We start from the raw sequence: 12,980 nt of genomic DNA, 5'->3' as shown, positions 1-12,980 counted from the left end.
GAGATTGCTTTAAGGCTCAATTAAGGCTAAGCATGGCAACTGAGAAGCTGCAGAGCTCCCGAGATTTGTTTGCCAAAAGTCAGTCAAACAAGGAACCCCATCTTGCATTGCTTGCTAGTCTAAAGCACCACCATGTCTGGCAGGTGTGCCGGACACTCCTTATTCCTTTCTTGTCCTCTATTGCAGCAGCTCTGCTGCCACTGATAGTCTTATCACAACAGTAAGAGGAAGAACCCTTTCTCACTGCTCTGTTTCCCACAACCTGCACCACTTTCAGAGGTCCCCTCTGCACCACACATTTGAAGCGGTATCAATCCTGTGGACTGTAATAAGGCTGCCAAGAGGTGTTAGGAGACCCTTCACAGAGCTGCAATATCCAGTGTTCCCTGGGAAGAGGGACTGACTGTTAAACCAGTCTGGGAAAGCTGAGGAGCACTCACTTTTACCGGTAGTTGGCATTTGGCCTATAAGCAAACACAAGAGCGCATTCTTAACATTTGTCTGTAGTGTGCATTTTATCTTATGGAATTAAAAAATATTATTTTCATGTTTGCAAAAAAACTTATTTTGCTTTAACTATCTCTTTTTATTATTTTTATTTTTGGAAGCTGTATTCTGTTAAAGGGAGTGGAACTTTGTTTTCTGCTTTGTACACTTTTATGGTATGACTTCATAACCTACACAAATGAAAGAGGGCTATCAACACCTTTCCACCCCCTTTTCTTCCACTGTGGAAGAAAACCTGAATTACGGGTAGTCTTGGTCATTGGTCTTGAAAGAGTTTGGATTTGGATTTGATATCCCGCTTTATCACTACCCGAAGGAGTCTCTAAGCGGCTAACAATCTCCTTTCCCTTCCTCCCCCACAACAGACACCCTGTGAGGTGGGTGGGGCTGAGAGACTTCAGAGAAGTGTGACTAGCCCAGGGTCACCCAGCAGCTGCATGTAGAGGAGCAGAGACGCGAACCCGGTTCCCCAGATTACGAATCTACCGCTCTTAACCACTACACCACACTGCCCATCTGCGCAGTCAAACCTAGGGATGGGGAAGGAAAGCAAATACCAAAACAGAACTTACTGCTATTGCTAGGCATTACTGTGTAAGCCTCTGAGCAATGACTCGCACCATTGTTGGTGTGTGTGTGTGTGTGTAATATACCATACTTTTCCATGTATAACGTGCCCCCTTGTATAAAATGTCCCCTATTTCGGGGGACTCCAATTTCAGAAAATGGCCCAAAGTTGTTGAAATTTTGGGGGGAGGATTGGAGTTGTTGAGCTTTTTTGAGGGGGGGGGATGCAGTAAATCACTAACCCAACGGTTGCAACTGCTCGCACCGCTCGCTATCAGTCACTCGCGTATGCTACAAACGTCTGCCCCATCACCAACAGCAGAAGTAAATAGCACAATTGCCGCAGCGGCAGCCAATCCTCAGCAGCCCTTGACACAGCAACCAATCACACGCCCATTTCCAACAGCCAATACAAAGAAACCCTTGACACAGCCACCAATCACACTACAAATCGCCAATGACAATATGCAGCTCGCAGCTGCAACCAATCACCCAGCACCCCTACCCACGTATAAGACACCCCCTCAGTTGTTAAAGCTTATTTTTGAGTGAAAAAACCTAGTCTTATACACAGTGTGCATTAAATAAAAACGAATGTAGCCTTTGCTTCGTCGTAAAATATTTTGATTACTTAATAAAGTCGTTTTAAAAAAACCCTACAGTACAAAGGTAAGAGGCACACCCACTGATCCACCCACTCTTACCTCTGCCCCATGTTCTCTTGTCTCTGGATCCGCTAGCCACTGGCATGTTGCCCTTGAGAAGTTTCCCGCAGGCAAATGCAGTCCTTTGGGCAAAAAAGGTTCTGCACAACTGCATTACAGCAACAACCAAGAACATGATTGTGAGGAGGAGGGGGGGAGAAGCCTGCAGCAATGCAAGAAAACGACACAACAAAGGATAAGGGAATGACACATAGGAATTGTGTCATGAACCCCAATGGCTATGGTCTACCTCTACGGTAGGTATGCATCTGAATAGCAGCTACTGGAAACTGCTAGAAGGAAGAGAGCTGCTGCATTCAGGTCCTACTTGTGTGCTTCCCGTTAGTTGGTCACTGCGAGAACAGGATGCTGGACTAGATGGGTCACTGGCCTAATCCAGCAGGACTCTTCTTATGTTCTAAACCAGGCATCCCCAAACTTCGGCCCTCCAGATGTTTTGGACTACAATTCCCATCTTCCCCAACCACTGGTCCTGTTAGCTAGGGATCATGGGAGTTGTAGGCCAAAACATCTGGAGGGCCGCAGTTTGGGGATGCCTGTTCTAAACCGCATTGGGAAAACATAGAGTACGGTATAAAGAAGTGTCCTATGCATAGCTGTCAAGTTCTCACTTTTTTTTAAAAAGGGAAATTCCCTTATGCTGAATAGGCTTCCTCATGAGAAAAGGGAAAACTTGACAGCTATGTCCCTGGGTCAGGCTATTGGTCTATTGACCTCAGTATTGTCTACAGACAATGCTGACAGATGCTCTCCAGTTTACAGCCACAATTTCTTCCACTCCAATGTGGGGATGCTGGGGATGGACCTGAAACCTTCCGCACGCGATGCAGATGCTCTGCCACTGAGCTCAGACCTTACCATAGCTGTGTGCATTACCTGGAGCACACAGAGAACAACCTATCAGTGCTGGGTCTAAGATAGCTCTGGAGGGAGAACCAGGAACCTCTAGGCCACGTATCTTCAATCTATTCAGACTCAGGAATCACGTTTGACCCAGACATGCATCTGGGGACCCCATTCTTAATATTTTACCATATATTTGCATTGTGGGAGTGCTCCTGTTGCAACCCACCCTCTGAAGACCAGTGCTCTAGGCAAGAATTGTATGGGGGGAGAGTTCTAGTCTGACCAAAAGCCTTTGAACATGGGGCTGGGGGTGGGAAGAGTTGGCCTGGGAGGGGAAAGCAATCATGGGTCCTAGAAAAACTTGCCCTGGCCTGCAGTTTGCCCTACAGGGGCAGCAGTCCAGGGAATCATAGTTTCTGCAGCCCTCAAGACAGCAGCCAGATTTTAATGCAGCCTGCAGTGGTGAAAAAAGAAGGCTGCGGATCAGTGAATGGGATTGTTTCTGGCTGCCCTAGTGCCGTTTTGCCAGGAGACACACTATGCGCAAGAGTTTCCATCAAAGTCATAAGGTTCCACTTTGGTAAAGGAAGAGCAGGAGCTAAATGCTCTATGCAAAAGAGAAGCCTGGCCATCACTCGCACCTTTAGAAACTACACAGAGGTTTATTTTGGGCAGCTCCCCCCACCAACCCTTTGTTTTCATTTCCAACTTCAGAAATACTTTGGTGTGTGTAGGGGTGTGGGGGGGTGTTGTTTTCACAAGGATAAGTTGCTAAGACTTGCAAGATGCAGAAACAGGAACAAACAAACCCACTTTCGGTTTTAAAAACTCAATGGGAAGAGGAATAAACTTTGCTCATAAAGACCCAGAATCTCCCTTCTTTTAAAGGGAATTTGCAAACAAGAACACAGAGGATTCCATGACTTTACACACTATGAAATGCCTATTGTTAGAAGAAGAAGAAATTCAAGACCAGCATATGGAGTGCCCCAAGTTCTTGATCATCTTTTTTGACACTGAGTATGTCAGAGGTACTTTTGCGTTTAAAACATTTTGTTGTTGAATTTTATAAAGAGAGGATTTATTGTATTTGCTTTTAACTTGAATGGGCAGTTGTGATGTTATCATCATAATATACCTTTCCACTTTATTATGTTTGTATGCTTATGGATGCCCAATTTATTTTGCTTTTAGGTTACGGTGGCCTTCCGGCTGCAAGCCATAAAGTTCTTAAGAAAACAACAAATGAAATTTCCAAGACAAATCACCGTAAGGTCCTTTCCCCACACAACCACCCATTCAGCTTGCCATTGCCTGCATTGCACGCCAATGCCCTATCAGTTTCAACAGCCAACAGCTTATTCCCTTAGGAGAGGTCATTCACTGGAAGCAGATTAACAGCGCATCTTCTCACGAAAGCTGGCCTCCCCTTCTTCCCAGGCACCAACCAACCCCATATATACAAAGCAGCTGCAGTGTCTACCCTCTCCCCTCCTCACTACTATCACCCGATGAAGGTCATTCGGAAGATACCAGGATTTAAAAGTAGCGTAGCCAGACTAATAAAGAACGCCCTGTCTTTTTAAGAAGTACAGCTGCACAATTCCTTTTATAATCTTTGGTGAAAAAGAAAGAGAGCTACTTTCTCAGGGGAAAGTTGGGCAGAATCGCCAGAGAGTAGTATTGTGGGGTGGCATAGAGATTACCTTTCTGTACCATCGCTTAGCTGCCATCTGCCCACATTATGTTCAAGGCAGGCTACAGATGCCCTTTAGTAGATTCTCACTTGGCTTTCAGGGTTTGACCTCTGTATACTGGTAAATAGCATACAATAGGGCCAAATGAGACACAAAAGTGGCCTCTTTTCATTCATATGTATCAGGCATGTCCAACTCTCTAGAGACTGTGATCTCTAGAGACTGTGATCAGTATAATAAAACTGGCAGTGATCTACCCATTGTCATTGCCAAGAGTTGTTGAGCTTTTTTGGGGGGAGCATTGCCAAGAGTTGTTGAACTTTTTGGGGGGTGGGAGAAGTGCCCGGAGTTGTTGAGTTTTTCTTGGGGAGAACTGAGTTGTTAAGCTTTTTTTGTGGGGGGAGTGCCCAGAGTTGTTGAGCTTTTCCCCCCGGGGGTGCATAAAAACTCCACAACACCACTACGCTCAGGGAGGGGGATACAAGATTTCACAGCAGCAGAGGAATTGGGACATAGCGCCAGGGGAGGGGCATGGGACACGGAGTGACCGATCAGGAGCACGCAGGTTATCCATTTCTTCAATCGCACAATTGACCTGCAGCACCTCGGCGATCTACCTGTTGATCGCAGTCAACAGGTTGAACATGTCTGATATATATATAAATACACATGCCGTGCACATATAGAATGGGGTGTGTGCATTGTAGCTTAACAGTAAATGAAATATGGAATGTCACAAGCAAATGGAACATCTGGGAGGCCAAGGAAGAGGACTTGCCATCATTCCCTCCCCACCCCTACCAAGTATTTCCCTTTTGCAGCTGTCAGCCTCCTCTGGAGCCAGCTGTTATATCATCCAACCTGGTAAGGAAGATTTAAACCAGTCTGCTGAGGCTCTTTCAGTAAACTGGAAGTTTATTGCACATTAGCTTTCTCTTTGCTCTGTACTTATATATTTGTGTCGAGATTATTTTACATTTTGAAATATTGAATGTATTCTATGTTTGCTAAATAGCTGATTTGTAAGAATATAGGAAGAGACCCGCTGGATCAGACCAATGGTCCATCCAGTCCAGCATCCTGTTTCTCAAAGAGGCCAGCCAGATGCCCAAGGGAAACCCTCAAGCAGTTACCGTGCGCAAGAATGCTCTCCCTTCCTGTGGTTTCCAGTAACTGGTATTTAGAAGCACTGCTGCCTCTCAAGGTGGAGGCAGAGCATAACCACCATGACTAGTAGCCACTGATAGACTTACCCTCCAGGAATTTGTCCAACCCTCTTTTAAAGTCATCCAAGTTAGTGGCCATCACTGCCTCCTGTGGCAGTGAGTTCCATAGTTTTGTCCTCTATGTATGTATTGGTATGTTTTGCAAACTGGTTTTTCTCTACTGCGCATGCACACACCCTCAAAGTTCTGCATTTTGTTTCTTGCAAGCTATTTTTGGACACGGCTCACTGTGGGAAAGCGGCATACAAATGAAACAAAACCAAATCAAAATGTATCTCCTCTACTCTTATAGAATAACAAACACTATTCTATCGTCTCAAGTTTACTTCCAGAGTCAAAAAGAAGGAAAGCGTTTTGAGCAATGGACTGGGGGGCACAAGGGAGGATGTTTCTGTGCCCTGTTTACTGATAAACTAACCTCAACTCTCCAAACCCCTGCCTTAAAAATGGGCAATGCAAATAGGTGAATGGTGACAGCCCACTCATTTTCTTGTTCAGCTCTCAATGGTGAGTCAGGTGCTCAAATAGGGAACTTGAGTCAAACCATTGATCATCTAGTTCAGTAGTCTACACTGACTGGTAGCAGCTTCCCAGGATTTTAGACAAAATCTCTCTCTCTCAGCTGTACCTGGAGGCACAGGGGTCGTACTTTGGACCTCCTGCATGCAAGGCAGATGCCTGACCATTGAATTCCTTCCTCGGGGGGCTGTTTGGTTTCTTACAGGAGTATATTTTGCAGGTACATGTTTTAACCTTCCCCTCTACTTGGGTTCTCAAAGCTTGAGAGACAGAGAGTGCGACTTAAGACTGTGTATGCAAACAGGAAGATGAAATACAGAGTGATTCTGATCATTCAGGAACTGAGATCAGGGAGAAAAGGTAAGAGTTTATGCGAACAGTTTCAGAATAACCTCTCTTACAGACCAGTCAACTAAGAATACCAAAGCTAGCTTTCGGGTTTCAGGGTACTCTCCCTCAAGCTCAGCGCTAAAAAATTAAAAAGGGGAAAGAGGAATGCAATGGAGGTGGGGAAAAGAAATGGGTGCACTGGTGCAGGGCATGTTAAAGTCCCATCTGCAAGGTGATTCAGGAAGCTCTTGCAAACTGGTTAGCTTTTGCATGGTGCAAAAAGATTGCAGATTTCACCACAGGCTGACAAAGAACCAACGGTTACTTCCCTTTCGGAATAAATTTAAAATGCCAGAGGTTATTTAGATCTGTCTCTGGCACTAATTAGAACACATGAGATGGTGGCGGTGATTACTAACAGTGCTATTTTTTTCAGCCGCCTTTCCTTGTAAATAAGAGAGCTGAAGAAGACAGAAAGACCTGGATAGCCCAGCCTCCCCCAGCCTGGAGTCTTCCAGATATCTTGGACTACAACTCCCATCATCCCCAGCCAATACACCTGATGGGAGTTGTAGCCCAAAATACCTAGAGGGCACCAGGTTGGAGAAGGCTCTGTTAATCATTATCCTAGCAACACTGAAGATCGGTATATAAGCCAAACATCGAAATATTGCCTAATGGGAATTCTCCACACCTTTAACTTCCTATCTCAATTTAAGATTTCTCGCACGCACATCTTGAGTTTGGGAGGTAGTTCACCAAGTTGCTGTCTTCAGCAAGATGTCCATAAGAGAAGAAAGGAAAACCACATTTTCTCCTTCAGTTATCCTCTGGGCTTTGCCTCAGTGCTAAAGAGCTTAAGGCAAGCTAGGGACTTACTGAACTGCAATGAACTTTTGCCTGAACCCAGTCCCTGTAAACCAAACATAATCAAAATGTAACAAAGGGTACTGAACGCCAAAATTTTCTCATCCACCCCCCCACCCCACCGCACAATGCATAGATGAATGTTTCTCTAGATAAAAATTTAACCAAAATTCCTTAAAATCAAAACCATTAGATCTGAAAGCAGATTTCCTGGAAGGCCTCCAACGATCACACACAATTTGAGGAATACTAGTTTTCAGTCCATATGCTGTGGGTTGCTCAGGGGAGGGGGGAGAACACACACAGCAACAGAGATTTCCAGACAGATATGTCACCTAAATTTGCATTTTTCTCAAAGCACAACAGTTCTTCATTAACATGACCTAAAAAAAAAGTATTAAAAAACATTTAAAGCTCTCCCCATCAGCACTAGTGTAGTGGTATATTCAGAATTTCAGGGTCCCTTCATAATGGCTGCAGCAACACCCCTTCTAAGATTATACAACAACCAAATAAATAAATAAATAAATAAGAGGCACTAGAATCATCAATGCTGATCTCCATGTGTTGCCTTTCATCTAGATCAGGCATCCCCAAACTTCGGCCTTCCAGATGTTTTGGACTACAATTCCCATCATCCCTGACCACTGGTCCTCTTAGCTAGGGATCATGGGAGCTGTAGGCCAAAACATCTGGAGGGCCGCAGTTTGGGGGTGCCCGATCTAGATGTACAATTTTCTGTGCACATGCATGGACAAATAATTTGGAGTGTTCCAATGTCTTCTTTCTGAGTGACTTAAGTTGTGTTTTCCATGAAGTCCCATTATATGTAAGCACTGAAAACACAAGTTTCAGAAGAACCAAAAGCACGGAACTTGCACACTGTTCTCTTGAAACTTGTGTTTTCAGTGCTCCTAAGTGCCTAGCTTTGGAGCACACAGTGGCCTAAATGCTCCCACCTTCCATGCTGATTGAGAGACTCTAGGATACTGGAGACATGGGCCCAGCTGCAGAAATAGCAAGAAGTCTTCAACACTCCTCTCCTCCCACACACCGATACCCCGGACCATACCAGTCACATACCTCGTAAGACCAGACGCACTGCACTCCTGCGAATCTCCGCACGCATCTCCCAATCTCCACATCCTCGTGGGTCGTGTACATCTCTCGAAGGCACTCCCCGATATGAGGGACCATCCTCCGCAGGACTTCCCGGCTCATGATGACGCCCGGGCCCCCCATGCAGAAGTTCTCCCCGGGCTCCAAGGCCAGCTTCCCCATTTCTTCTGTGGTGCCCAGACCCGTCTGCCCAAGGAAGAGGGGCTCACTGCTGTTCAAGCTCCGAAGGAAGTTCTCCAGCTTGTCTCCCTTGACGTAAACATCGTCGTCTGCCCGCATGAACCATTCATACTGGTCCAAGTAGTGGTCATGCATGTACTTGAGCATCATGAACGATTTCTTCTGGGGCGGGTAAGAGTCATCCACACCAGGCAGTGGCACGATGGGGATGGGGAGAGAGGTGTCTGAGCCCTCGCTGGAGAAGAACTCAACCTTGCCAGGGATGGTGCTGGACCACGTTCTGCAGAGTAGAAGACCAAAAACCAATTACGCAAAACCGCTCTGTTTGTGCATATTCACAATCACAATCACAACACCTTTATTGCATATATAAAACAATAGAATCATATAGACCATGTATATATAGAATGATTCTAAAACACACAATGAATAGGGGGAAAGGGTGGGGGATAGGGAATCCTCAGCAGTCACTATTGGGTAAGCCAGATGTACTAGATTTGATTTCAAAGATCCTGGTCAGGTATTGCACCATAACACAACAGGAACTGGACCACGTGTTGTTTATTGGAAGGGGCCCAGAGCCACAAAGAGGGCATCGAAGGGCCAACGCAGAAGATGTTAGAAAGAGGGCATTCCAGAATCATGTGGTCCATAGAGTCCGGCACATTCTGGCCACAGGGGCGGAGTCTATTTTGGTAGGGGTTGCCCTTAAGTCTTCTGGATACCACAGAAGACGGAAAGGCGTTTAAGCAGGCCAACATAAATGCTCTATGGTGTGATGGCGTGGTCATATCATAAAAGTAGTTAGGCATCATTCCATGATGGGGTTGCAGCCCCAGATAGGCAGGGGAACATACAGAGGGCTGAAAAGGATAGAGTTTTTGAAATTCATTATCTAGCAGCCTCTGCTTAATAAGTGTAAAAATGTGTGATTCCTCGAATAGCAAGAGGGAATCCACAGTAAAGCCTATTTGCCTAAGTTTAATATTCGTGGAGACTGTAGGAACATAGGAAGCTGCCTTCTACTGAGTCAAACCATTGGTCTTTCTAGCTCAGCATTACACAGGTTGCTGCTCTGCAGGGGTTCAAGCAGGAGATATTCCCAGTCCTACCTGAAGATCTTGGGGGGAAAGCAGGTGCTCTGCTGTTCTAAGCACTGGACAGGTGAGGTCTGGTAATGACCAAAGAGGCATTGCCTGTGTTTTGATTGGCACATGATCTTTAATGGCCACAGCTTAGTGGAAGAGCATTTGCTTTGCAGGCAGAAGGTCCCACATTTGATTCCTGACATCTCAAGGTAGGGCTGGGGGAGAACTCCATCTGAACCCCTGGAGAGCTGCTGCCAGTCAGTGTAGCCGATGCTGAGCTAGCTAAACCAATGGGTCTAACTCACTGTATTGATAAGAGCCCTCTGCCCTGGCTGTAGAGCTGTGCTTATTGTGACCAAAATCCCAAAAGAGGGCATCTCATCTATATCTCATTTCTAAAGTTTCCTACCCGCTGACCTGAGGAAGGATCCTGCTGAACAGTAAGAGGGTTTTCTCTGATAAGACAGATGGGGTGAAGTACTTGTCCTGAAGCCATCCAAGAAATTAACCCAAATCATTTCTTTTGACCAAGGGACTAAACATGTGTTTAAACACATACCCATAACCATAAGCTGATTAATTTCAGGTATAGACAATCCAGAGTCTTTAGACCAAGTACTTTCCAGTCCATATGAATTCACATTTTGTCATTCTTTGAATGAACATAGGAAGCTGCCTTATACAGTCAGAGCCATAGTCCTTGGACATTCCCATCCCTTCCTGATGATGCTGGGGATCAGACCTAAGGCCCCTTCCTGACAGTGTACACTCAGCCCATGAATGTAAGGTTTATTCAAGGACCTTTTGCAAGGGAGTTTGTTGAATGCTTTATGGAGGTTCAAGCACATAATGTCTAAGAGGGCATCCTCATCTATGTGTGCGTTGACATTCTCTAAGAGGCTTGGGAGTTGTGGCAGCTGAAGCTGATGAAGAGTTGTGGTGCCAAAATATCTGGCGAGCACCAAGTCGGGAGAGGCTGTCGTAGTGTTTGATATTGCTTTGTCTGAATCCACCGGGTATGTATTTCAGTGTGAGATTCTATAATTTTAACAGTCACAAGCAGTAATGATTGGGCACACTGCAAATCTGTTCAGAATCCCTCAAAAGTGCATTACAGCAGAACCAAGCTAATCTGGACAGCAAGGCCACCCTCAAAACCATACGCTATTCCCAAAGTGGTTTAACAATTAATCCCTCTTCCCAGGGAACTCTGGGAATTGTACATTTGGCAAGGAAGTAGCTGTGCCCTAACAACTCTCAGCACCCTTAGCAACTCCCAGGATTTTTTAGGGGGAGCCATGATTGTTTAAAATGAAACCATGGTGCTTTAAATGTATGGCGTGAAGAATGCGACCTACTGTAACATAGACTGCCATCGCCACTGTAATGCAAGGTTTCTGTTGCAGGTCTCTCTCAAGTCAGACCCAAAAAACAAGAGCCACCCAAGGGACAATTATGGCCAACATACACATTCAGTCTCTGCTCCACGCTTTCAAAGACCATGAAGTCTAGACTACCCAATGTTCTCTTCTCAAATTTCCACCTATAATTTCTACCTACAAGAAGTGTGCTTTTGGCAGGAAGAGATGAGAGAAAGTCTCTGCTCAGTAACCAGATAGTTTTATAGCCGCCACCTTTTCTTCCTTCCCTGCACAAAGTAGAACATTTTTAGTTATGTTAGACAGCTTTGTTCCAGACATTATCGGTGTTCAGAATCTGACCTGAAAACACTCACGAGGTGCAAAAATAAAGCACTCTTTAAACATGTTCTTCCTATTTTATACTGGGGGACTCACCAATAGTTTTAGACAATAAACTGATCTGTTCACACACGACTAAGAAAAGGAAGGAAAGACTATTTTATGTGGCATTAGAATTTAAAATACTCACACATTTTAAAATAATTTACATATACTTAAACTACCAACTTATTTGGAAACAGATGAAAGTAGTTTGGGGTTTTTTTCAGCATAATAAAATCAGAAGGAGCAGAAAAATGGCTGTTGATACGCCCAATACATATTAAAGTCAGCACAGTGGATTACCGGTAATTTATCAGAATTTTATCAACCCAGCCTGTCCTACAGATATGGACTGGATAATAACAAAATGAAATCTGACACTAATATATGTTAAGTGTAATTTAGGCTATAAAGTGTAATTTAGGCTATATGTTAAGTGTAATTTAGGCTATAAAACACTTTTGCTGTCCAGGCACAGGTAAAGTATCTGGCAAGCCAATTAGAAAATAAGAAGGCACAATTTAAGATAGGGAATCTACTGTATTGAGATCCTACTTCTGTGAGCAGAGGTGAGCCAGCCCTTCTGTGAATACAAAAGCTCACTGAGGTGTTTGCTTCAGCCGGAGCACCATTATAGTAAAAGCAGGCAGTCAAAATAATAATAAAAAGAACAGGAGTTAGATTTGGACATTTGGCACCACCAAGAAAGGAAAACAGGGGGGGGGGTCTTGAAGTTGCTTATCAACAGTTAGCAGCACAGACTGAGCTGGCACCTGATCACAGTCCCTTCACACTAGGGTGATATGTATTTCTGTTTCAATTACAGTAATTATTTCTAAATGTGTATCGATACACATTAGCAGATGCAAATCTGTACCCGCTTTTGTCTTCTTTCTCGGTGATGTGTTTCCTCTTTTTTAAATGACGCGACAGACCGTTTGTAAAAAAAAAAAGGGTCTCTTCTTCGGGCTGCTTGCCATGATGTCTACTCTGCCTCCACTGTCAGAGCCTGTGTGCTTCTGAAGACTGGTTGCTGGAAGCCGCAAGATGAGAGAGTGGCCTTGTGTTCAAGTCCTGCTGGGGCATCTGAGTGGCCCCTGTGAGAACAGGATGCTGGAATAGATGGGCCACGAGGCTGATCCAGCAGGCCTCTTCTTATGCTCCTCCCAATTGCATTTTTTGGGGGAGGGGGAGAGACCACTCTTCTCTGCCCCTCCCCCCTTTCTCTCACCTTGCCAATTCGGGTTTGTTTTTTTAAGCCCAGACCAACACAACTAGGGCTTAGTGTACGCAACTAGTTTCAAAACAACCAAACACAGAACATATTTGATTCATTCTTTAGAGATTGCATCCAGGAAACAAAAGTTTCTCCCCCCTAAAATTAAACAAAAGTCAACCCGAGGCAGCTTCTTCCCCACAACCACCAAAGCCAGAAAGAGATAAACAAACATTAATTTTGGGTTTCTTCCCTTCTCTGGGTGTCACAGGTTGAAATACAGAAACTCAAGGCAGAAACTGTAGGGATCTGCAATCGTTCAGAGGCCACAAAGTTAAGCATTTGGTGTGT

General features: G+C 44.8%; 1 protein-coding gene across 1 annotated transcript in view; it reads right to left on the bottom strand.

Moving 5' to 3' along the window:
• CHSY1 (chondroitin sulfate synthase 1) overlaps positions 1–12,980 on the bottom strand; it is a 94,578-nt gene that overhangs the window by 68,894 nt on the left and 12,704 nt on the right. The window contains exon 2 of the mRNA XM_035130563.3: positions 8,368–8,863. Within this exon, the coding sequence (XP_034986454.3) occupies positions 8,368–8,863 (496 nt within the window). The remainder of the gene's footprint in view (positions 1–8,367; positions 8,864–12,980) is intronic.

The sequence above is a fragment of the Zootoca vivipara genome, chromosome 13 (assembly GCF_965207765.1).
Source record: "Zootoca vivipara chromosome 13, rZooViv2.hap1.1, whole genome shotgun sequence".
NCBI classification, from domain to species: Eukaryota; Metazoa; Chordata; class Lepidosauria; order Squamata; family Lacertidae; genus Zootoca; species Zootoca vivipara.
The sequence above is the reverse complement of the archived record's forward strand: the minus strand, read 5'-3'. Positions and strand labels throughout refer to the sequence as shown.